Source organism: Scyliorhinus torazame, chromosome 9 (genome assembly GCF_047496885.1).
Source record: "Scyliorhinus torazame isolate Kashiwa2021f chromosome 9, sScyTor2.1, whole genome shotgun sequence".
NCBI classification, from domain to species: domain Eukaryota; kingdom Metazoa; phylum Chordata; class Chondrichthyes; order Carcharhiniformes; family Scyliorhinidae; genus Scyliorhinus; species Scyliorhinus torazame.
Window position 1 is genome coordinate 53,469,522 of NC_092715.1, and position 24,754 is coordinate 53,494,275.

The 24,754-nt window shown below is 45.2% G+C and overlaps 1 protein-coding gene across 1 annotated transcript; it reads right to left on the reverse strand.

The window, feature by feature from the left end:
* Nucleotides 1-2,477: 2,477 nt before the first annotated feature.
* LOC140429966 (coiled-coil domain-containing protein 110-like) lies at nucleotides 2,478-20,984 on the reverse strand. The gene is made up of 5 exons (XM_072517553.1): nucleotides 20,897-20,984; nucleotides 18,771-18,823; nucleotides 15,533-15,598; nucleotides 8,235-8,351; nucleotides 2,478-4,790 (listed from the first exon to the last, which is right to left on the reverse strand). The coding sequence occupies exons 1-5, from the start codon at nucleotides 20,982-20,984 to the stop codon at nucleotides 2,478-2,480; spliced, it is 2,637 nt and encodes an 878-aa protein (XP_072373654.1).
* Nucleotides 20,985-24,754: the final 3,770 nt, after the last annotated feature.

A 24,754-nucleotide genomic window follows, 5' to 3' on the forward strand; every position in this document is an offset into this window, starting at 1 on the left:
CACAGCCACGAACAAGACCCCTCACAATCGTTTATTTATCTTCCCCAGGAAGTCCATCTCCGGGGTCTCGCTTCCATCTTGGCTGTCAACTCCGGCACCAGTCCTTCTCCGAAGGCACATGAGGAGCCATAAGACCGACCCGCTGGCCGAGAGGGTCCAGTTGCTCCACGCCAACCCCCATTACGCCTACATCGCGCATCAGGACGGACGGCAAGATACGGTCTCCCTACGAGACCTGGCACCAGCTGGTTCTCCTGCTAACGCGCCCCCCCCCGCTACCCGCCCCCACCCCCAGCACCCCGTGGGTCTCCTGTACTGTCCCGCGCCGACACTGCCGCCACCCACCACCCCCCTGCCTATCCCCACACCCCAGCCATCTCCGACTCGTCGGACTGAGGCTCCAGCTCCAGACACAACGCCGCTGGAGTCACCACCTGCAACAACCGTGCCCACCGCACCGCCAGAGCTGAGGAGGCCGAAGAGAACGATCCGGCCTCCAGAGAGACTGAATATGTAATGACCCCACGTCACCCCCGCTAGACCTGATTTTTTAACAGTGGTTGAATGTGGTGAATGTATTCACCATAATACATGACACTGGAACCATTGTATCCACCTAATGTAACCTATGACCTGGAAGTGGTGATACGAGCTGCTTCCAGGTACTGTACTGTAACCCTGGCGGGCTCCGTCTCTGGCTCCACCCTCACCGGGGCCATATATAACCCAGCCACCTGCGGGTGGCACTCATCTGCACAGCCGACTCTGGCTAGGCAAGTTCACGACTAATAAAGCCTTATGTTCACTCGCTCTATCGGCCTCTTGGTGAATTGAAGGTATATCAAAAGTCCCATAGCGAGCGCGTTTAGCTACGTGTTTCCCAGCCCTCGCAGCCCTGAGAAACACAACGCTATCAAACAGCACGCGGGTTAGATATGGGGCCTCAGTGGGGAATGCACGGCCAAGGCCGCACATAGCCCCTTTTCCTGCACTGAGGAGCTCCGCTCTCTGGATCTCAGTGTAGCAAGAGATCAGGACACCATTTTTAAATGGCACTCTGGAATCCCAGACACGATCCCCGACACAGCCCCAGCTCACTATGTGGGGGTCCTAACGCTTCTCCGCACTTCCCCAACACACATGCCCGATCACCACCGTGCAAAAAATATATCAGCTTGGCATCTTGATAGTTCAAACCTGGCAGTGCCCCTGCCAGCTGACAGTGCCATATGGGCACCTTGGCAGTGCTAGACTGGCACCCAGGTGGTACTGCTAGGGTGTCAGCCTTGTAGTGCCAGGGTGCCAGGCTGATACCAGCGGTGCCAGGGTACCAACTTGCAGTAACGGCATACACCTAGGGGCTTCTAATCCCCCATGAGACCCCCACGAGTGCTGGTCCAGGTTTGTGGAGAGCAGTACTGAAGGTACTGAAGAGAAGAGGTCTCTGAAGTGAAGGGAATAGATCAGGACATCCCCAACCACGTCTGATCACCATGGGCCTTCTCCTTCAGACTGCTTGTAGTCCCGGCTGTGACCTCGATGAGCTCTGGTGCTGCTCGAACTATTCAGGTGCCGCCCAGCTCCCAAGGATGGGACGTCCTTTCCCTGAAGGGCAGTGGACCCCCAATTAACTTGTGAAGGCTGCTCTTGGTGTGTTTCTAACAAGTAGTCCGGGAGGGGGTCGAGCAAAGTGCCTTCCCCCCACCGCCGTGGAATTCAGCCCAAAGATTGTGGACCTTTTGATATTCACTGTTCAGAGTGGTTAGGGAGCAGCTGTTCCCCTTAGTTGAAGGGTCAGTTATGAGGGGCCACAAGTTCAAGATGAGGGGCAGGAGGTTTAGGGGTAATGTGAGGAAAAACATTTTTACCCAGAGGGTGCTGACAGTCTGGAATGCACTGCCTGGGAAGGTGGTAGAGGCGGGTTGCCTCACATCCTTTAAAAAGTACCTGAATGAGCACTTGGCGTGTGATAACATTCAAGGCTACAGGACAAGTGCTGGCAAATGGGATAGGTCGGTAGGTCAGGTATTTTCCGTGTGTCAGTGCAGACTCAATGGGCTGAAGGGCCTCTTCTGCACTTGTATTTTTCTGTGATAAGGATGATTTCGCATCCCCCCCACGGCCAGTGGGGATTGCAAGTTGAGAAATGGGGGTTCCACGATTCGCCCTAATTGCAATTCACACTCTCTAGAAATGTGACTTTCCAACTGGAAGCACTCCAGTCACGTTTAACATTCTGACATGGAATAGCTGTCCAGCAGAGGACAGTCTTTAAGAAGTTTACGATCGACAAGCAAAAACATGGCTGCTGGAATAAAATAATTTCCCTTCAATTTGATTAAAAGCCAGTTTGAAACAGATACTAAATACTGTCCGCTCAGAGAATAGCTGGATGTGGTTTAGCACCAATTTTTTAATATTCCCTCATTTCCTCTGAAAATGCTTCCCCCGTATCTCAGGAATTATAAGGTATAAATCTATGACTGGCTGATCTGCACCATATTATACATTTCACATCTATTATAAAATTCACTTTTTATCAATCTATTGAGATAAAATTCAGGAAATAACTCTATAGTTTGATCAAATGTTTTTTTTTCCATATATGTTGTACCTTTGGGACTGCTGCATAGAGTCATCCTGAAATCAGGGCCAAAAGAGAAATTTGTGCTATTGAATGGTATATCTGAAAGATTGAGCTGATTGTCTGACATCTCATCTTCCCTTCCTTGGCGACAAATTTGAGCAGCGTTGGTACCATTGGTTAAACAAGATGTGCACACTTGCCCTATTTCTGGATTTAAGACATTCATTTCTTGCTTTATGCTCCGTGTGTGATTTCCCAATACCAGCCATTCTTCATCAAGCACTCTCACGGTAGACTCCAGCTGCACGTTTGCTTTTATGTATTTCTCAAGATCCTGGTTGAGAATCTGATTTTCCTCAGTGAGCATCTCCACAACCTTGGACAACATTTCACATTTCCTCACCAGGTCACCCGAGCAGCTTCCAGTCGAGCTCATCACCATCCCTTGCTTTGCTCGTTCAATCTCATTCGGGAATCTTTCCATTTTGGCCTCGTCGACCTCTTTCTGCAGAGACTTGTTTGTAGTGACAGAATTTTGCAGTGACTGTTCCAGTTTCTGGTTTTTGTCCCTGACTTCCTGGACAAGCTGAAAAAGCATCAGATTCTTCGTCCTCAACACAAAATACTTTGCTCTTGTACACTGAATTTCACAACTAGCTTTTTCTAACTCATTTTTCAGGAATGCTATCTCTTTCTTTAATTCATTTAGACTTTGATTCATTTTCTGATTCTCTAACTGCAATGCATTTGCACTAACAGCGTGCACTGCTTCCTTTGTCTTCTCCAACTGCAGAATGGTTTCTTTTGCTCCAATGACAGCAAGCAAGTCTTCCTTTTCTCCCATCATCTTATCCACTAATCTCTGGATGCTTCCCTTTTCAATGGTTAGCTGATCTCGATCAGCTTCAAGGGCTTCGTTTAGATTCCGGAGACCATCGTGCCTCCTGAGTAATGCATTGAACTCTTCAATGCAGATATTCCTTTTCTCCTCCATTTCAGTGAATTGAAGTTTAAGTGTTCTTCTTTCTTCTTCTAACTGAGAGACTTTTCTTTTATATTCTGTGTTTTCCTGCAGAACAGAATCAAAAGTTGTTGCAAAGTCTTCAGCTCGGGATTTAACATCTACTTTCTCTTCCTCATGCCACAATCCATTGAACGCTTTATTACCATATTCTGGTAGAGGACCATCAGCAAGTGAATTAATCTCAGTCTTTTTCTCCCCAATCATGTTATTGCAGTGCTCCCTTTGTTTCTCCATTTGGCAAACATGGCCGGGTCTTTCTGAAGTCCTGAACAGTGGTGTCAATTCATTATTTGAGCTGCTCTCATGTTTTTCGTAAAGAGTAGTGAATTCATTTATTTTGTCATCGTTCTGGCTCTTAAGGTTCTGAATTTGGTTCTGAATAAGTTTCTGGTTCGGAATCACCATTTTATTTGCTGTTTTGATCCAGTGGTTCCTATGAAGTGGACTATTGGAACCACATCCTCTTCCCAGTTGCCTGTGAAGATCTAGGTTGCATTTTTCCAACATACCCATAGAATTCTGTAACCTAATTACCAGTGTTTCTAGTTCTAAAACCTTCTCAGCCTTATTTTCTACGTCTATTTCCAAATTTAAACTTTCAATGCTAAAAGATATTTCTGGAGGGGTTTGGGTGGATTTCGCACCAGTTGCTTTCCCTGTAGCTTGAGCTACAGTTCGAAGGCGCTGAAGTTCGCAACGAAGGATCACCTCCCACTTCTCTGATCTTTCCGGTTGCAGCTTCATCTGCTCACTGGCAATACAAATTTTCTCTAATATTGCCCGACTTTCATCATTATATTGTAGCAAAAGCACCATGCCTCTGTTGTGACCATCCACAGGCTCTTTAGTAGGAGAGGAGTTGAAATTTGAGGCCGGCGAGTGTGCTGCAGAACGGCAGGCGGAACTTGTACCAGAAATCTGAAGAGGTGTTTGGCAATCAATCTGGTTGCCCATGTGCTGAAGAGACGGGTTTCTGAATGGGAATTCTTCCATTAAGCTTACTGGCATCGGGGTCTCCAAAATATCCTCTGAAGATTGCAGAAGTGAATCCCTGTTTTGAATTAAGACTTCATTCATTTTATTGACATGAATGGCATGCAACAGACCGGTCTGATCAATAGATGGCTTCTGCTCTGCACGGGGACGTTGAGAAGAGATTCCACCTGGATTGTTTCTAGCCTAAAATAGAACAAAAAAAATGATTGCATGAGGTGCGTTCCTTTCCAAACACACATTCCTCGGGAGCAGTTATCTTGAACTAAACTCAGAAAGTTATAGATTAATAACCTTTCAAAAGTTGAATTGCAATGCTTATTCTTGGGCAGCACAGTGGTGCAGTGGTTAGCACTGCTGCCTCATGGTGCTGAGGTCCCAGCTTCGATCCCAGCTCTGGGTCACTGTCCGTGCGGAGTTCGCACATTCTCCCCGTGTCTGCGTGGGTCTCAACCCCACAACCCAAAGATGTGCAGGTTAGATGCACTGGCCACGCTAACCTGTCCCTTGGTTGGAAAACAGGAAATGGGTACTCTAAATTTATTTCAAATAAAATTCTTGGAAACGTGTTTTGGGGTGGCACGGTGGCGCAGTGGTCAGCATCACTACCTCACGCCGCTGAGGACCCGGGATCGATCTCGGCCCCGGGTCACTGCCCATGTGCATTCTCCCCATGTCTGCGTGGGTCTCAACCCCCCAATCCAAAGATGTGGAGGGTAGGTGAATTGGCCACGCTTAATTGCCTCTTAATTGGTGAGAAAAAAAAATTTGATACTCTAAATTTACTTTTAAAAGGAAATAGACAGGAGGTTACTTCTTCAATGTCTCAGCAAGTTCCTTCACTGAGTAGCTGAACCAAGTGGAATTCAATTAGAGTAATAATGCAGGACTAAAAGCAAAATAATACAGACGCTGAAAATTGGAAATGGAAATAGAGAAGATTTAAGAACAAAGAACAAAGAAAAGTACAGCACAGGAACAGGCCCTTCAGCCCTCCAAGCCCGTGCCGACCATACTGCCTGACTAAACTACAATCTTCTACACTTCCTGGGTCCGTATCCCTCTATTCCGAACCTATTCATGTATTTGTCAAGATGCCCCTTAAATGTCACTATCGTCCCGGCTTCCACCACCTCCTCCGGTAGCAAGTTCCAGGCACCCACTACCCTCTGTGTAAAAAAACTTGCCTCGTACATCTACTCTAAACCTTGCCCCTCTCACCTTAAACCTATGCCCCCTAGTAATTGACCCCTCTACCCCAGGGAAAAGCCTCTGACTATCCACTCTGTCTATGCCCCTCATAATTTTGTATACCTCTATCAGGTCTCCCCTCAACCTCCTTCGTTCCAGTGAGAACAAAGCGAGTTTATTCAACCGCTCCTCATAGCTAATGCCCTCCATACCAGGGAACATCCTGGTAAATCTCTTCTGCACCCTCTCTAAAGCCTCCACATCCTTCTGGTAGTGTGGCGACCAGAATTGAACACTATACTCCAAGTGTGGCCTAACTAAGGTTCTTTGGCAAAGCTCAGCAGGTTGAAATAGAAACGAAGGCCGGACAATGCTGGAGAGCAGTGTGGAGGGAGGGGGGAGGAGTGTGAAAAGTTCCAGGCGAGCTCTCATGCACTGGGATGGCCTTTAAAAATGCCACCCAGATCTACGAGGGACTAAGTTGCTGGCTGGGTGGGCCCAATCAGAACCTGCCCTACCAGCATTACATCATGGGACCCGCCCCTTTATGTTTTTTGTGACTAAATTCAGGATGATAAGGTGGGGGAAACCATGTCCCTTTTGGGAACCTTTAATGCTGCTTTTCCTGTCCGTTATTGGCCTTTACTGATATTGTGGAAAATTCAGCCTTAAGAGTTAACGTTATAGGTTGATGACCTATTCGTTAGAACTGGAAAAAGTTAGTAACGTACCAGTTTAAAGCAGTATATCGGTAGAGAAAGGGGGAAGGGAGGAAAGAACAAATGCAATGGACTCTGATCGGTGGAATACAGAAGAAATTGGTGATGAACGAGTTGATGGTGCAAAGCAGAAATGGCTGGCAATGGGACAAATAAAGAAACAAACTGTAGTGTAAATGGGAAAACAGAATCATTGCCAGCAACTGTCATCCAAAAACAGAACCAAAAAGTATAAAACCAAATAAAGGGTGGCAGAGGTTATGATCTGAACTTGTTGTGCTCAGTGTTGAGTTTGAAATGATGCTTGATTCTTTGTTTGTCCCATTAACACCCCTTTTGCTTTGCACAATTATCCCATTGGTTGTCAATGATTTTCTCCTGTTTTAAATTCTATCACAGATCTTCCCTTACTTTGTCCACTTCACTCTCTTTGTCACCTTTTCAAGCTTCAAGGTTTGAATAAAAGCTCATCATTCTGGTAAATATTTGAAATAGCCAAACAAATGGCTCAGGTGAGCTTCAAGGGAAAAAAAATCAAAACAATGAGGACATTCTCACCATCAGATTTATATGTTGCTATTGTACAGTGCAGATAAACACATTTTCCAGTGGATAATATATTCTAATGCATCTGAAGAATTTTCCACTTGCACAATGCTTTCCATTTGCAGCTTGCCAGTATCAGGCAACCACATTTAAAGGGTACTTACCTGTTCAAAAGAAAGCACCCTGATTGCGTCCTGTATTAGAAACATATAGCTTAGGGTGCAGCATTTCATGATAACATGTGAAGTAGGAAATACTTTCATACTTACCTTTCCTATGCTTCCCCCATGATACACCACACCTCTGTGCAGGTGTGATTAAGGTTACCTTCCAAAATTAGCCTGACTCCATTAACATTGCTAAAGGTTTAAATGCCCACTTCTGCAATGACCCCAGCAACGTTGGGACATAGTATGTGGGCTCTCAACCGGCCCCCTTATCCTAGACCGGTGTAAATTGCCAGTGCCACAAATGGGCGGGGGAATCTTGTTCCCATTTTTAAAGCCTACCTGATGGGATTGGCCCTACTTGGCCCTGCACCAAGATGGGATTATCCACCCGTTAACGTGTTTCTCGCTCCATAGATGCTGCCTGAACTGCCAAGTATTTCCAGCATTTCCTATTTTTATTGCTGAATTCCAAGTATTTGACTTTTGTACAAGATTTAACCCAACTGTGATAGCCCACAGATAAGTATCTCTCACAAGGGTTACATGTCAATAAGATATTTGAGAAAGTTATTCGGGGGTGAAAAATTGACATGGAAGTCTATCCCAAACATTGTCAATAATCTCAGGATCGGAGGACAGAAATTAGTGAGAAGAAAAGTGAAGCTATATGTGCCACAGTCGCTGAGTTAGCCCTGCTGCCTCACGGCGCCGAGGTCCCAGGTTCGATCGCGGCTCTGGGTCACTGTCCGTGTGGACTTTGCGCATTCTCCCCGTGTTTGCGTGGGTTCCGCCCCCACAACCCAAAGATGTGCAGGCTAGGTGGATAGGCCACACAAAATTGCCCCTTAATTGGAAAAAATGAATTGGGTACTCTAAATTTATTTATTTTTAAAAGACATTAGAGGGAGGGGGAATCATTTTCTGAGCACAATTGTGCAAATTTAACAGGACTCTGTGCAATTATCAATGAGTTGGTGATTAACCTTTTTGGCTAAATACTACACCTTCAACAGTTGAGGATTTTCACAATTATAGTTGAGAGACTGCTGCAATGGCCTGAACTGGTGGCTGCTTGCATCCAATTTACCCCTGTTGAATATCTCATTAATTTCATATTGAACCTGAAGCACAAAACATTTAATGTAAGGATTTTTAAAAGCTCTATTAACATAACATTATCATAAAATAATATAGATGCGGAGATCATTTTAGCTGAGACAGTGAGGAGAAATTTTACTTTGAGCTCCATCATGTCACCACTCACTCCTCAATGAGAAAGAGGCTTTTATCTCAGCTATTCTACCTGGGAGGCCATTCCAAGTGGTGACAACATTCGCCAAACAACCCCTTCCTGACACCTAACCTAACTTTCACTTTCGCCAGCTTTCACCTTGGTCTGATGCCTTTGAATTTGTGTTCCAGGTGCATTGCGTCAATATCATTTCATATTTTGTACATTTCTATTACAATCATGGCTCAAGTCATCTGCATTTGCGGCCAAGCAGTTACAGATAGATGCAGAGAAGCTTTGATGTTGTAAAGTTTAGCTCCTTTCTCCTGTGGTCCCTCCAGTCATCCATAGCTTCTATCACCCTGTTCTCATTCAACACTTACAGCATTAACTTCTCTATTGACCTCTCCTATGCAACTTTGACTCCTCAGACAATATAGAGATTAGTTCCTGGACATGAACTATTTCTTCAAAACCAAATTTTGTAGGATCCTGGGATGTTGCCCTCTAGCCCCAGAAATCCCTCCTGCTGCCCATCTGGAGTAACATTTTTGATTGAGGCTAAACGACAGGAATGTATTGCCTCATTAATTCTGTTACATTCTGGGGTCTCCCGATCCTGTAGCAAGTTCCACATACATTAGGTTGATCCTTTTTAATATTATAGAAAACTACAAGTAACAAGCTTGGTCTTGAGGGAGGCCATTTTATATGTGTAGTTACTGTTTAAAAACTCACAAAATTCCTCTCTGGTGAAAATGGCTCTCCATACATCACATCCCTTTTTGGCCTATGAATAGTCCGTTTTGTGTTACTGATATGATTGAGTAGTATCACACGGTGGAAGCCATTTCAGTAACCTGCTCCACCGAATGGAGGTCAATAGTATCTAAGTTTTGTGCTTTGCTTGATGTTCCTACTGAGTATAAAGTGATACCTGGTAACGACTATAACCGCCTTCTCCTGTGAGCAAGAGCGATCTCTTCAACTAATGTTGGATCCCCAACTTCAAAAACAGTACCTAATTTCCCCATAGTCCTGGCCATGCAGAATTTCCACCTCCCTAAAACCAATCTCTTGGACTCATTGTTTGGTCACCTGTCATATTGTCTCCTTCTCTGGTTTGGTGCCGATTTGTGTCTCATTTTGGTCCCATGAACCATCTGAGGGTGTTTCACTGCTGTAAAGGTGCTATATAAATGCAAGTTGTTATTGATTCCTCAGGAGTCAAAATAACAGTAAAATAAGCTATTAATTTATCTACAGATAAATTTTCACAAGGTTTGTCTTAATTAGACTGAAGATAAGAAAAAAACACAGTAGAATCATAGAATTTTACAGCACAGGAAAAGGCCATGTGGTCATTGTACCTGTGCTGGCTTTATGAAAGAGCTGTCCAATTAGATCCATACCCCAGCCTCTCCGTCATAACTTCATTAATTAACTATCTTCAAATACATGTCCATTTGTCATTTTAAGCTCATTATGGAATCTGATTCCACCACCTTTTCAGACAGTGCATTCCAGATCTTAACAAACGCCTGAGTGAAAGAACTTCTAATTTCTCCTTCAATTCTTTTGTCAAAGATTTTTAATTATGACCTTTGTGCGTCAACCCAGTTGCCAGAAGAAACAGTTTCCCCATATTTGGCATTTCAAACCGCCTCCTCATTTTGTGTACCTTTGTTAGGTCTTCCTTAACTTTCTCAGCTCTTAACGATCCCAGGTTCTCCACTCACTCCACACCATTGAAAAACCACATCCTTGGTATCATCCTGGTAAATGTCCTTTATACTCTCTGCAAAGGCTTTTTTGTTTTCAATTGTTCAGTGTTTGACTATGTGTATCTATTGAGTGTTATCTATGCTGTGTGCTGTTAGTTAAGCAAGTGGGCATGCTTACAGAGAAACTGGAAGCTTTAGGCTGGAGACAATTTAAAGCATTGAATAGACCTCCTGTTCACACATAGAACCTGATGTGTGTCATCTCTGCAAATCTCTGAGACGCAAAGCACAACAGTTCCTAAAGTGTAGTGCACAGAACTGTATACAATGCCCCAGCTGAGACCAAACAACTATTCTTTTTAATGTTTAGCATGACATCCATTTTCTTTTGTATTCAATGTTTCTATTTACAAAACTAATGTCAACTATGCTTTCTGAATGGTGTATTTTCCCCCTCGAATTTTCTCTCTCTTTCTCCAATCCACTGCCTGTTTTATGCTGGTTACCAACTGTCCTTCCAAACCCTCAGCCTTTACTCATATGTAAGGAATTAGCCTGCCAGTATTGTAGACTGTGTTATTTGTCTTGTTACGGATGCAAAAGTTTTTAAGATTGTGAGAGTTTGGAACTCGTATTTAATACAGGGTAGAATGGAGGAATGATTGGGGTCCCATAGACTATTTTGAATTCTGTTGACAGCAAACCTGAGTGGTTTGATTGTTAAAGATTGAAGGGGGTGATGGGCTGTTTTACACAGAAGAAGGTGTTAGGTGTACACTTGTAGACAATGACAGAAGCATCTATGTCTCCAAAGTCCAGGGAAGACATTAATATCGGATTTTGTAAATGATTATACTTTAACTATCATATATCATTTCAAGATAGAATTAAATTAGGGTCTGAAGGATAGCTAGTCAACATTACAACTTGGATACAAGGCATCTGTGATGCATGTTGCCACGGAGAAGGCCTTTGAGAGGGGAAAGGTACATAGAAAGGCATTGGCAGGAAAACCAAATGACCTGTGATAGATCCCAGAGGATAGACGGATGGTTGGCACATAATTGGGTTGATCACAACACACTTGTCTGTTGTGACTCCCAGCATTCTGCTCTCCAGCCAAAGTGTTTGGGAACTCTTCCTATAGCCTTCCACCATTTTCCCTGGCCCATCTTCCATCTGCGGAAGACTGATGAGGACTGACCCCTGTGACCGAGAACACATTTCTATAAGGGCTGGTAATTTACCCAATGTGAATCATTTGTTTGAATATTTCTACCCAGTTAATATGGGACAGATAACGAAGATATCAGGATGGTCACCCCCCTCCTTGGAAAATCACTTAGCTCAAATGGACTTTTGGTTTACCTCATGCAGAAGGTCATTTACTAGCCCTCACTCGACCCTCATTTGGATAAAAATGTGTACAAGGCTCCAGAAGACTCCAAACTATCGTTCTAGATTGCTTACATCTTTCATTTGCCTCAGTTCCTGGCTGCTAAGAATGTTCTTCTGAAGAGCGCCAGAAACAATAATATTCTTTATTATTGTCACAAGTACATTAACACTGCAATGAAGTTACTGTGAAAACCCCGTAGTCGCCACATTCCGGCACCTGTTCGGGTACACAGAGGGAGAACTCAGAATATCCAATTAACCTAACAGCACGTCTTTCGAGACTTGTGGGAGGAAACCGGAGCACCTGGAGGAAACCCACGCAGACACGGTGAACGTGCAGACTCTGCACAGACAGTGGCCCAAGCCGGGAATTGAACCTGGGACCCTGGTGCTGTGAATGAACAGTGCTAACCACTGTGTTACCGTGACACCCATCCTTCGGCTTGACAAAACCTGTTAATTCAACAATATTCTTGGAACCAACTATGGCAGCAATTTGGACTGCCGAAATGTCTGACAAAGCCCCCATCTGCAATAACCACAAATTCACACCAGCACGCACCGACGCCACCTTCAAAAGGTGGAGACAGGATAGCGGGGGGACATTGACAGTCAGGGACCTATACACTGACAGTAGGGTCACAACACTGGAAGAACTGACGCAAAGATTCCAACTAGCTAAAGGCAATGAACTCAGATGCCTGCAGCTTAAAAACTTCCTATGGAAGGAGACAAGGACATACCCGCGACCACCACAACAGACACTATTAGAAGAGTTACTGGATGCAGACATCCTAGGCAGAGGGAACTGTAGTGACATGTACGAACGGCTGCTAGAGAGGGCTGACACTGAACTGGACACGACAAGGAGGAAATGGGAGGAAGCCTTGGGGTTCAAAATAGGGTGGGGACTCTGGAGCAAAGAACTGCACAGGGTCAACTCTACCTCCACATGCACGAGGCTCAACCTAACGCAGTTAAAAGTGGTACATCGAGCCCACTTTACCAGAACTCGAATGAACAAGTTCATCCCAGAGGTGGAGGATAGATGTGAACGTTGCCAAGGAGGCCCGGCCAACCACGCCCACATGGCGAGGTAGCAAAACTCAGCAAGACAAAATGGGGAACAGAGGTGTAAAGGGGGGGAAGGGAGGGTGGGTCAAGGAGAGAGGAGCTGGAGGGAGGGGGGGATGATAGGGAGGATTGTAGGCTGAGGCAGCCAGACGGCAACAGACTAAACCGAGAAACCTAAGAAGGAACCTTTGTGCCGTACAATAAATGAAAACGAACAGCAATGTGTATAATTTTGAAAATGCCAATAAAAAGATTTTTTTTTTTTTAAGTTCAACAATATTCTTAAAAGCACCAAAATCCTGACTTGCTTTCCATACCCTATGGAATATTATGGTCTTCTCCGAAAGTACAACAAAAGAAAAATCTTTGTGATTTTCATGTGGAGCAATTGCTTTATTTTTATAGATTTCACTGTATTTTACACAACAATGATCTGCCTCATGTATGTACACAAAATAAAGAACAGCAGGGAAAACAAACAAAAATGAAATAATTTTATAGTGTGGATAATACTCTCCAGGCACAGTAACCAACCGCGAAAGTTCAGATAATTGTTAATTATTTAGCAATTCCTCCCAGCATTACGCATATCCTGCAGTCATCTGTCCACTATCAACTTGCCTGCGTGAGTAATGCAAAAGCAGCATGGATTTTGAGGCAAATATCCTAGCAAGGCTGCCCCAATGACAGTGATTTATGGACAGCTTAACAAGAAAAGACTTTTGTCACATTAAACAGAGAAATGAAAGCTATCTTTCATTTTTAGGCATAATAAAGGCAGCACGGTAGCATTGTGGATAGCACAATTGCTTCACAGCTCCAGGGTCCCAGGTTCGATTCTGGCTTGGGTCACTGTCTGTGCGGAGTCTGCACATCCTCCCCGTGTGTGCGTGGGTTTACTCCGGGTGCTCTGGTTTCCTCCCACAGTCCAAAGATGTGCAGGTTAGGTGGATTGGCCATGATAAATTGCCCTTGGTGTCTAAAATTGCCCTTAGTGTTGGGTGGGGTTACTGGGTTATGGGGATAGGGTGGAGGTGTTGACTTTGGGTAGTGTGCTCTTTCCAAGAGCCGGTGCAGACTCAATGGGCCGAATGGCCTCCTTCTGCACTGTAACTTCTATGATAATCTATGATAAGATCAGCCATGATCTCATTAAATGGCGGAGCAGGCTCGAGGGGCCAGATGGCCTACTCCTGCTCCTAGTTCTTATAAGAAATATATTAAGATGGTCGGTGATATCAATAGTACAGAAAAAATGCAATTCACAAATATTTGGTCTAAATGCAAATTTATTTTGGATTTTGCTCAGAATTTTTCTGTCGGCATTGCTGTGCATACTTTAATATAACTCTAGAAAATTATGCCACTGTTTTGAAGTAGAAAGGAGAGGGATGGCTAATAATAGTGAATGGTACTCTAAGAACCACATGTCTTGCTCCAATCCTGGTCCCACCGCCTTTCCTTCCCTCATTCACTGGCTCCCAATTTTGCTGATGATGCCAAGCTGTCGAGAGAAGGTCAAGAGTTTGTGAAGGGATATAGATGGGGTTAAGTGAGAACAGAAATGTGGTAGGTGGAGTATAATATGGGTAAGTGTGAGTTTTCCACTTTGGTAGGAAGAATGGAAAAGAAATGTACTATTTAAATGGAGAAAGATTGCCGAAATTGGTGGTATAGAGAGTCTAGGTGTCCTGGTGCATATGTTAGTTTGCAGGTACAGCATGTGATTAGTAAGGCAAATGGAACATTGGGGTTCATTGCAAGAGGGATTGAATATAAAAGTAGGAAGGTTTTATTACAGCTGGACAGGACTTTGGTGAGACCACATCTGGAGCAGCATGTTCAGTTTTGGGCATCTTATTTTTTAAAAATATATATAATTGCTTATGAAGCAGTTTAGGGAAAGTTCATTGGATTCATTCCTGTGATGACGTATGCTGGGGCTTTGAAGTGTAACCAGCTGATTGTCACAGCTGGTTTTGATCCAGACTTATGTGACTATGCCATGAGGTTGCCTCTGGAGGCCAACATCTTAAGATTAGTTCAAGAGAAAACTCTCACTGAATACAGACTGAAGAAGACTGCTGCCCTTATACTCAAAACCAATGTGTTGTCTTAGGAAGACAGGTCATACCGTTAGGCCTATACCCGTTGGAGATTAGAAGAATAAGAAATGGTTTTATTGTAACAAAAAGTATCCTGGGAGGACTTGATAAGGCGGATGCCCAGAGAATGGTTGCACTTGTGGTGGAGACTAAAATTAGGGGAGAGTTTAAAAGTAAATGGTCTCCCTTTTAAGACATAGATGACTTTTTTGCTCCCAAAGGGTGTGGAACTTTCTTCCCCAGAAAGTAGTGGAGACTTAGTCTTTAGATTTACCAAGGCAGAGTTAGACAGATTTTGTTAGGCAATTCAGAATGTCCAAATTACCTAACAGCATGGCTTTCGGGACTTGTGGGAGGAAACAGCATGTCTTTCGGGACTTGTGGAAGGAAGCTGGAGCACCCGGAGGAAACCCACGCAGGCACAGGGAAAACGTGCAGACTCCGCACAGACCGTGACCCAAGCCGAGAATCGAACCTGGGACCCTGGTGCTGTGAAACAACAGTGCTAACCACTGTGTTACCATGCCGCCCAGGTTGCAGCTGATGTGCTTCCGTCTGCTTTTCCCGCCTGTGACAACCCTTTTTAAATAATCATAAAATTCTACCCAAAAAATCAATGAGTCTTGGGCACCTCTGGAATTTGATTGCTATGAGCCATGCGGTTGTAGGATATGCAACTGCAGACCCAGCACAAATCTATCCTGATTTTTTTCTTCTGAAAATGAAGCTGACTGCTTTCTCAACAAGTTGTGAGAATGGAAATTGCTTACCGAGCTGGCATTCTGCAACGTCTGCTGGCGCAGGACTTCGAATGATTCAAGTTGCTGCTGCAGTACCTGAAGATTTATTTAAAGAAATGTTCCACAATTGTAATAAAACAGAATGTTTGTATATTGGAGCAAATTAGAATTCTATCAGACCATAAACACACGTCAATGATGTTTTACTCCAGGTTGTTTAAAAACTCAGAATATTGTAGAATAGGGTTGGGTGAAAAGGGGTGGGAGGAGACTCGTTTGGGGGCATAAATGCCAGCCTAGACTAGACAGAATAGGCAGAGGCCCCTGCTGTGAGTTCTATGTAATGCTTAAGAGATTTGGCAATGGTTTGCCAAGTGTGCCGGAACTGTGTCACAAGCTTTTTTTTACATTCATTTTTATGATGTGGAGATGCCGGCGTTGGACTGGGGAGAGCACAGTAAGGAGTCTTACAACACCAGGTTCGTTTTTATGGGATGTGGGCATTACTGGCTAGGCCAGAATTTGTTGCCCACCCCTAATTGCCCTTGAGAAGGTGATGGTGAGTTGCCTTCTTGAACTGCTGAAGTCCATCTGGTGTAGGTACATCCACAGTGCTGATAGGGAGGGAGTTCCAAGATTTTAACCCAACGAAAGTGAAGGAACAGTGATATATTTCCAAGTCAGGATGGTTCGTGGCTTGGAGGGAAACTTCCAAGTGGCGGTGTTCCCGTGTACCTGCTACTCTTGCCCTCCAAATAGTAGCAATTGTGGGTCTGGAAGGTGCTGCCTCAGGAGCCTTGGTGAGTTCCTGCAGTGCATCTTGTAGATGGTACACACTCCTGCTACTGTGCGTCGATGGTGGAGGGAGTGAACGTTTGTGGATGGGGTGCCAATCAAGCGGACTGCTTTGTCCTGGGTTGTGTCGAACTTCTTGAGTGTCGATGCAGCTACACTCATCCAGGCAAGTGTAGAGTATTCCATCACACTATCACACTCCTGACTTGTGCCTTGTACATGATGGACAGGCATTGGGGTGGGGTGTGTGTGTGGGTGGGTGGGGGGGGGGGGGGGGGGGGGGGTCAGGTGAATACTGGCCACAAAATTCCTAGCATTGACCTGCTCTTGTAGCCACAGAATTAATATGCCTAATTCAATTTGTTTACTGGTCAATGGTAACCCCCAGAATGTTGATAGTGGGGGATTCAGTGATGGTAATGCCATTGAACGTCGAGGAGTGATGGTTTAATTCTCTCTTTTTGGAGGTGGGCGTTGCCTGGCGAATGTTATTTGCCATTTGTCAGCCCAAGTCAGTCCAGATCTTGCTGCATTTGCACGTGGACTGCTTCAGTGTCTGAGGAGTCGTGAATGGTGCTGAATATTGTGACAATGAACATCTCCACATCGGACCTGATGCTGGAAGGAAGGTCATTGATGAAGCAGTTGAAGATGGTTGGGCCTAGGACACTACCCTAAGTGCTATCCTGGGACTGAGGTGATTGACCTCCAACAACAACAACCACCTTCCTTTGTGCTAGGTATGACTCCAACCAATGGAGTGTTTTCCCCTTGATTCCCATTGACTCCAGTTTTGCTGGGGATCTTTGATGCCATACTCGGTCAAAGGCTGCCCTGATGTCAAGGGCAGTGACACTCACCTCATCTCTGGAGTTCAACTATGTTGTCCATGTTTGAACCAAGGCTATAATGAGGTCAGGAGCTGAGTGACCCTGACGGGACCCAAACTGAGCGTCAGTGAGCAGGTTATTGCTGAGTAAGTGCCATTTGAGAGCAGTGTTGCTGATTCCTTCCATTACTTTGCTGATGATTGACAGTAGGCTGATGGGCAGTAATTGGCCGGGTTGGGGTTTTCCTGCTTTTTGTGTACAGGACACACCTGGGCAATTTTCCACATTTCCGTGCAGATGCCGGTGTTGTAGCTGTACTGGAACAGCTTGGCTAGGGCCCAGCAAGTTCTGGAGCACAAGTCTTCAGTACTATTGCCGGAATGTTGTCAGATCCCATACCCTTTGCAGTATCCAGTGGCTTCAGCCACTTCTTGACATCATGGGTGACATCACATCTTTTGGGACTTTTGGGAGGAAATTGGAGCGCCCGGAGGAAGTCCATGCAGACACGAGGAGAACGTGCAGACTCCACACAGACAGTCACCCAAGCCGCGAATTGAACCTGGGACCCTGAAGCTGTGAAGCAACTGTGCTAACCACTGTGCTACCGGTTTGCCACTGTTGTTTATGGTGTCTAGGTCGATGCCTGGTGGTCCGCCCAGTTTCTTTCCTTTTGGCTTTGTAGGTTTTAATACAACTGGGTGGCTTGCTGGACCATTTCAGAAGACATTTAAGAGTCAACCGCACTGCTGTGGATCTGGAGTCACATGAAGGCCAGACCAGGTAAGGATGGCAGATTTCCTTCCCTAAAAGGACATTAGTACCTATGTCCCAACCAATTTTGCTGGTTCATTTATTCAAATTCTTTCACGGGATGTGGGCATCGCTAGCACGGCCACATTTGTTGCCCGTCCCTAACTGCCCTTGAACTGAGGGGCTTGTTCAGAGTCGACCACATTGCTGTGGGTCTGGAGTCACAGGTAGGCCACAATTCCTTCCCTGAAGATTATTCGTGACCCAGGTGGGGTTTCTTTTTAAACATAAAATTCAGGGATAGTTTCATCATCATCATCACAGGCTGAGACGAGCTTTATATTTCCAACTATGGAATTCAAATTTCACCAGCTGCCTTGACAGCCCCCCCCCCCCCCCCCCCCCCCACCCGCCGCCGCCAAAAGCCATAGTTCCTTTTGTTGTTTTTCCAGGTTCTGTCTTTAGCATCAAAAAAAGGGAAGAGAATAATGCGGGGGAAAATAAAGCTAGCTTGATGTGTGGCATATAGAATATCATTTCCCTTTTTCTCAAGCACATTAGGCAGGTAAAATGGAGAGAGAGTCAACATAAGTTTAGGGTTTTCGGCCAGAGATGCAGAGGAATGTGAGGGGCAACTTGTTTTCAAGCAGCAAGGGGCAATGATCCGGAACTCGCTGCCAACGGGGATGATGATGAACGGGGAAGCGGAGATGATGAACAATTTCAGACAGAAATTGGATGGGCGCTGGAGGAAAATAAACCTGCAGGACTACGAGGGGTAGAGCAAGAGAATGGGACTGGTTGAGTTGCCCTGCAGAGAGCCAGCATGGGACTGGATGGACCAAAAGACCTCCTCCTGAGACATTCTGACTCCAAGACTTGGAACTTACTTTTAAAGCAGACTCTGGATTAAATTGCATTTCTGTTACCCCAAAGGAATTTTCTACAATAAAAAGAAATGAAAATAAGTTACCAGTGGGCACAATACACATAAATTCTAAGGCTATATCCACTGATTTATGATGTATCAGAATTTATGTTCACATTTGCTGAGGTCAGTTAAACTGTCGCAGCAGACTATCTGCTAGTTTATGCACTTTGCCTATCTTTCCTTCAGTCAAAGTCAATATTAGAAAATGGAGCGGGGAAAAGGGGGCATTGACTAAGCCTTCATCTCTACCCCATGCGTCAAGCAGCACCAGCTCAGCCTAATATGGTTTCACTGGAACTGTTGTCAGCTCCGTATTCTCCGGAGGGAGTTGCACACAATAGATGAACACTTGCAGGCATGGGGGCACTCCCCCTGACCAAATAAATCACCCATTCCCATCATTTGAAATGAGCCCCAGAGCCACAGATAGTAGCACACCTTCAGGCCCAACTGCATTTTCACCAGTGGAGCAGACCCATTGGAACTTTGAGTCCAGAATTTCAAGCCCTATACATTTCCTCCTGTACAGTCATGCCAAACTGGATTCTTTCCAAATAATTCTTCCGATTATTTTGTGAAATATTAACAAATAAGTGTGTTTTCATAGCACAGTGGGTAGCACTGTTGCTTCACAGCTCCAGGGTCCCAGGTTCGATTCCCGGCTTGGGTCACTGTCTATGCAGTATCTGCACATTTTCCCCGTGGACCGTGGGTTTCCTCCGGGTGCTCCAGTTTCCTCCCACGAGTCCTGAAAGATGTGCTGTTAGGTGAATTGGACATTGTGAATTCTCCCTATGTGTACCCGAACAGGCACCGGAATGTGGCATCTAGGGGCTTTTCACAGTAACTTCATTGCAGTGTTAATATAAGCCTACTTGTGACAATAAAGATTATTATTATAGTGAATTCACCTGATAGTTTTAGAATATTGAAAGTTTAAAAATATATAAATACCCCTATTTAAATGGTGGATAGAATAACATGATATGACCCCATTATGTGTACTATAATATCGGGTCATAGTATATCTACAATGCAGATGGAGCCACTCAGCTCATCGAGTCTGCACCGATCCTATGAAAGAGCACACTACCTAGGCCCACTTCCCTGCCTCATCTTTATAACCCCACCTAGCCTTTGGTCAATCCACCTAACCTGCACATCTTTTGGACTGTGGGAGGAAACCGGGGCACCCCGAGGAGAATGTGCAAACTCCACACTGACAGTCACCCAAGGCTGGAATTGAACCCGGGCCCCTGTGCCACCATGCTGCCCCCTTTTTCCTCTTCATCAGGTTTTCATTTCTTCCTTACACTTGCTTTAGTAATGTTTCCTTCTGCACTGGGTTTCCAATTTGAAATCACTAGGCTCAGTATTTGTTCAGTTTTTATTGGTGAAGTTTGGAACCGGTGGATCTATTTAACCGATCTGCCTTTTCCTAGCCAATCAGAATATTTTTTTACCTGATTCTTCCATTAACCTTTGACCACCAACTCCAAACACCCCCCACATCCCAACCCAAGATCATCCCCCTGCCCCTTTTCTTCAATCTTACCATTCTGAAAATAACATTTTAAACTCCTGAAGCCCCATCACTCCTCTTCTCTAAATGGATGATAGTAATTTGGGAACAAGAAATGGCCACTCAATGCAGCCTTGCTGCTCAGGTATCGAGCTTCTTTTTCAGGAACTGAACCGACATTATTTTCTTACGGCCAGATTTTCTTTTTCTTCTTTCTGCAATCAACTGCTTTGTTCTTCAGTGCTTAATCCACTAGGTGGCATCCTGTTCCATGGAGCGCAATCAAGTCCTGGATGTAGCAGAACTTTCTTCAGCTTGACATTGGCCAAGAAGCCAAATCACCGAGGTCCTGTCAGAAACTTTCCATCTCGGGCTGCTAATCTCGCGTTTTTCCCTGTCTCCTCGCTCAGGTGAACGTCTTCATCATGCGCAAGTGTTTCTGTGAAACTATTTGTCTTTTAATTGTAAAATGAACAAATATGCTTCTCTAACCACCTTTTGGAGTCTACAGGAGAGCACCTTGGGCATCACAGGTGACCTCTGTTAGCCCTGTCACACGTTACCCCACTCAGTGCCATAGTCTGTATGCTGGCTTGTAATAGACCTAAATAAAACCTTGGCCTGGATTGTTTGGATGGTAGGAGTAGGCATCGTGATAACACATGCTGCCCCGCCACAGCCATTTAATGTTAAAAGGAGCTTTAATTGCTTGGAGTGACTTTAGATTGGCCGGCAGCTCCCTAGTCCTAGCAACAGCAGAAGCTGCAGTGGGCAGGACTGGGACAGCAAAATGTTCCCCTGGATCCAAGGATGGAATTTTCCATTCTAGGACTAAGTCCCACGCTCTCTTTAATTATGCAGTCGGGGGTTTCCCAATGTGATATGTGAAGAGGTGGTCTGGATGGCATCCGGATGCAATTTTGAAAAGGCACCCAGACAGCAACTCTTCTTCTTCGGTGATCACTCGCTAACACGTATAATTTTCCACCTAGGTCACGGGTTCTGTGGGTCCTTCCATGGCTAGTGAGCCGATCCCAGAGCCGCATCTTCGACCGCACACGGGAGGTGGGAATGGTCCTTGGACTCTAGATTGCTGGTATTCCTTTCTCAGGCTCCTTTTCCAGGACTCTTCTTGACATCAGGTGTCCTCGAAGAATTGTGTCCCTTCAGTCAGGAGGTTCATCCAAGTAGGTTTCCTTTGACCAAGGGTCTCCCAGGCATTGGCATCTTAGAGAGTGTTGATGGGACCTCTCCAGGCCATTGAGGTGCCTTCTGTACTTGGTCCCAGTTTCTGAGCCGTATGAAAGAGTTGAGAGGACAACTGTCTTGTATATGAAGACCTTGGTGTCAGCACAGATGTCATGGTCATCAAAGACTCTCATCCTTAGGTAACCAAAGTCACTCATGGATTGGAAACGATGTTGGATTTCTGCATCAATGTCAGCCTTAGAGGAGAAGTGACACCCCAGGTAGGGGAAATGTTCCACATTTAATAAGGTTTCTCCATTGATCTTGATGGAAAGACAGATCTTTCCCTAAGGCAGGTTGGCAATGGACTTGAGTCTTCTTGAGGTTGAGGCTGAGACCTAATCTCTGGTATGCTTCCGCAAAGGTGTCAAGCATGGCTTTGAGATTCTCATCTGAGAATGGAGATGTCGATGTCATCCGCATACTAGAGTTTCACAAGCGATGTCTTGTGTCATTTTCTTCTTGGATTTCAGCCAACTAAGGTTGAAAAGATTTCCATCCATCCTGTAGTCGATGTCCACTCCACTGGGAAGCTTGTTCTTGACAAGATGAAGATGGAGAAAAGAGTGGAGTCGAGGACACATCCCTGCTTAACTCAAGCCTTGACCTCAAAGTTCCTTTCTTACTTCCATTGGTGAGGATTGTCACTGGCATTTTGTTGTGGAGGAGTCGGAGGATGTTATGAATTTCTCCGGCCTTTGACTGGGTCATTTATAGCACATCCCGATTGACTGAGTCAAAGCCTTGGTAAGACCGATGAAGGTTATGTAGAGTGGTTAATATTGCCCCTCGCATTTCTCTTCAAGTTACCGATCACTGAAAATCATGTCCACTGTTCCACGGTTTGGTTGGAAGCCACACTGACTTTCCAGAACGCTTTCCTCAGAGACTGAGAGAAGGCAGCTAATGGGGATTCGGGCGATGATCTTCCCTGGGATGGTGGGTAGGGAGATTACTCGGTAGTTCCCACAGGCCACCTTGTCTCCTTTTGGGAATATGGTGGTAATGATGGCATCCCTGAGGTTGGCAGGAATTTCTCCTCTGTCCCAGATTTTCGGCAACAGCTGAGGAGATGACGGGCAAGCTCTTCTCCAAGTTTGAAAATCGCCACAGGAATCCTGTCCACTCCGGCGGCTTTTCCATTCTTCCTGTGTTTAATGGCTGCCTTGACTTTGTCCATGCTTGATGGGAATCCAAGATCATCTTTCATGGGGAGTTGGGGGGATTTTCTCCATCACGTGTTCATCTATAATTTCATCATGGTTTCGGAGTTTTTTGAAGTGTTTTTTCCATCGATGGTCGATGTTTTCTCTGCCTCCCAAGAGGGTTCCATCCACACTCTGCACCGGTTTGAGGCCTAGGGTATTGGGTCTGTTAATTGCCTCGGTGACATTGAAGAAGTTCTGGATGTTGTTCTTGTCGATGAGGAGTTGCAGTTCCAGCAGGCATCTGTGCTGGTCATCGCTTTAGTAATGAAGGCATCCTTTGGGGTCTTGGGATCAGACGATGACAAAGCAGATAAAGTAGGGCAGTGGTTAGCACTGTTGCTCCACAGTGCCAGGGTCCCCGATTCGATTCCCGACTTGGGTCACTGTCTGTGCGGAGTCTCCACGTTCTCCCTGTATCTGCGTGGGTTTCCTCCGGGTGCTCTAGTTTCATCCCACAAGTCCCGAACGACGTGCTGTTAGGTGAATTGGGCATTCTGAATTCTCCCTCTGTATACCCGAACAGGCGCCGGAATGTGGCTTTTCACAGTAACCTCATTGGAGTGTGAATGTAAGCCTTGTGACAAGAAAGATTATTATTATATTATAGATCATGTGCCAGTGCTTTGGTTGTGGAGGTCTCCAGGAAATCCAGAACTTGCCTTTTTGACAGAACAGTGAGTTAGTGATGACAAGCTGGTTGTCCCCGCATTTGTTGAGCAGGAGAGCCCTGTTCAAGCTGCAATTCCCAACTCCTTCCTTTCCGATGGTTCCTTTCTAGAGTTAGGAGTCCTTTCCAGCCTGGCGTTGAAGTCTCCAAGGAGGAGGAACTGATCTTACTTTGGAAAGTTGGAGAGTATGGTGTCCAGGGTGGAGTACAAGCCTTATTGAACTCATCATTGGTGTCAAGGGTTAGGGCATAGGCACTCACGACTGTTGCCTGCTGGTTCTTGGAAAGTTGTTCTCAAACAACAAAATCATCTCATGACGGAGGGTCATGTATCAAAAAAGAAACCCAGAGGGAATTCACACAGACATGGAGAGAAAGTGCAAACTCCACACACCAGTCACATAAGGTGGGAATTGAACCTGGGTCCCTGGCACTGTGAGGCAGTCCAAAGTAATGTCGGTGATGTGGATTGGCTATGCTAAATTGCCCCAAAGTGTTCAGGGAGCCCGGCTCTGGGTCACTGTCCGTGTGGAGTTTGCACATTCTCCCCGTGTCTGCGTGGGTTTCGCCCCCACAACCCAAAAATGTGCAGAGTAGGTGGATTGGCCACGCTAAATTGCCCCTTAATTGGAAAAATTAATTGGGTAATCTAAATTTATATTAAAAAAAATTTTTTTTTTAAGTGTTCAGGGATGTGCAGGTTAAGTGGGGTTACGGGGTTGCGAGGATAGGACAGAGGAGTGGACCAATGTAGTGGGCTGAATGGCCTCCTTCTGCACAGGGATTCTATGATATGATATATAATCCTGGCACAGAATTTGATTTGATTTGTTTTGATTTATTGTCACATGTACCGAAGTACAGTGGAAAGTATTTTTCTGCGGCCAAGGGAACGTACACATACGTACATAGGAGACAAAAAAGAATGAACGACAAGAGTACATTGACAAATGGTACATCGACACACAGTGATTGGTTTGGGAATTTGAATCTAGGTGGGAATTCGAAGCTGGGTGGGGAGGAAGTGCTTTTTATCCCTGGTAAGTGACTGGTAAGTAGTGTTTCTGTTTTTCTGTTTCTTTTCATTGGTATATTTATTTATTTTTTCTTTGTTGTTTTTTTTGTTGAAATTGTAGTTGTTGAAGTTAACCGAAGGTTTAAGACGTGGCAGGAGATCTCAGACCCATGTCATGCTCCTCGTGTGCGATGTGGGAGCTCAGGGACACGTCCACTGTCCCTGGCTCCTTCACGTGCAAGAAGTGTGTCCAGTTGCAGCTCCTGTTAGACCGCTTGACGGC

Bases quoted from the DNA above. Each gene is read 5' to 3' on its own strand.
- LOC140429966 (XM_072517553.1), bottom strand. From the start codon at position 20,984: ATGCCTACTCCTACCATCCAAACAATCCAGGCCAAGGTTTTATTTAGG. The intron at 18,824-20,896 runs GTAACGTGTGAC...TTTTTATTGTAG, and splicing joins AGACTATGGCACTGAGTGGG to AAAATTCCTTTGGGGTAACA. The intron at 15,599-18,770 runs GTAAGTTCCAAG...ATAAATCTTCAG, and splicing joins ATCCAGAGTCTGCTTTAAAA to GTACTGCAGCAGCAACTTGA.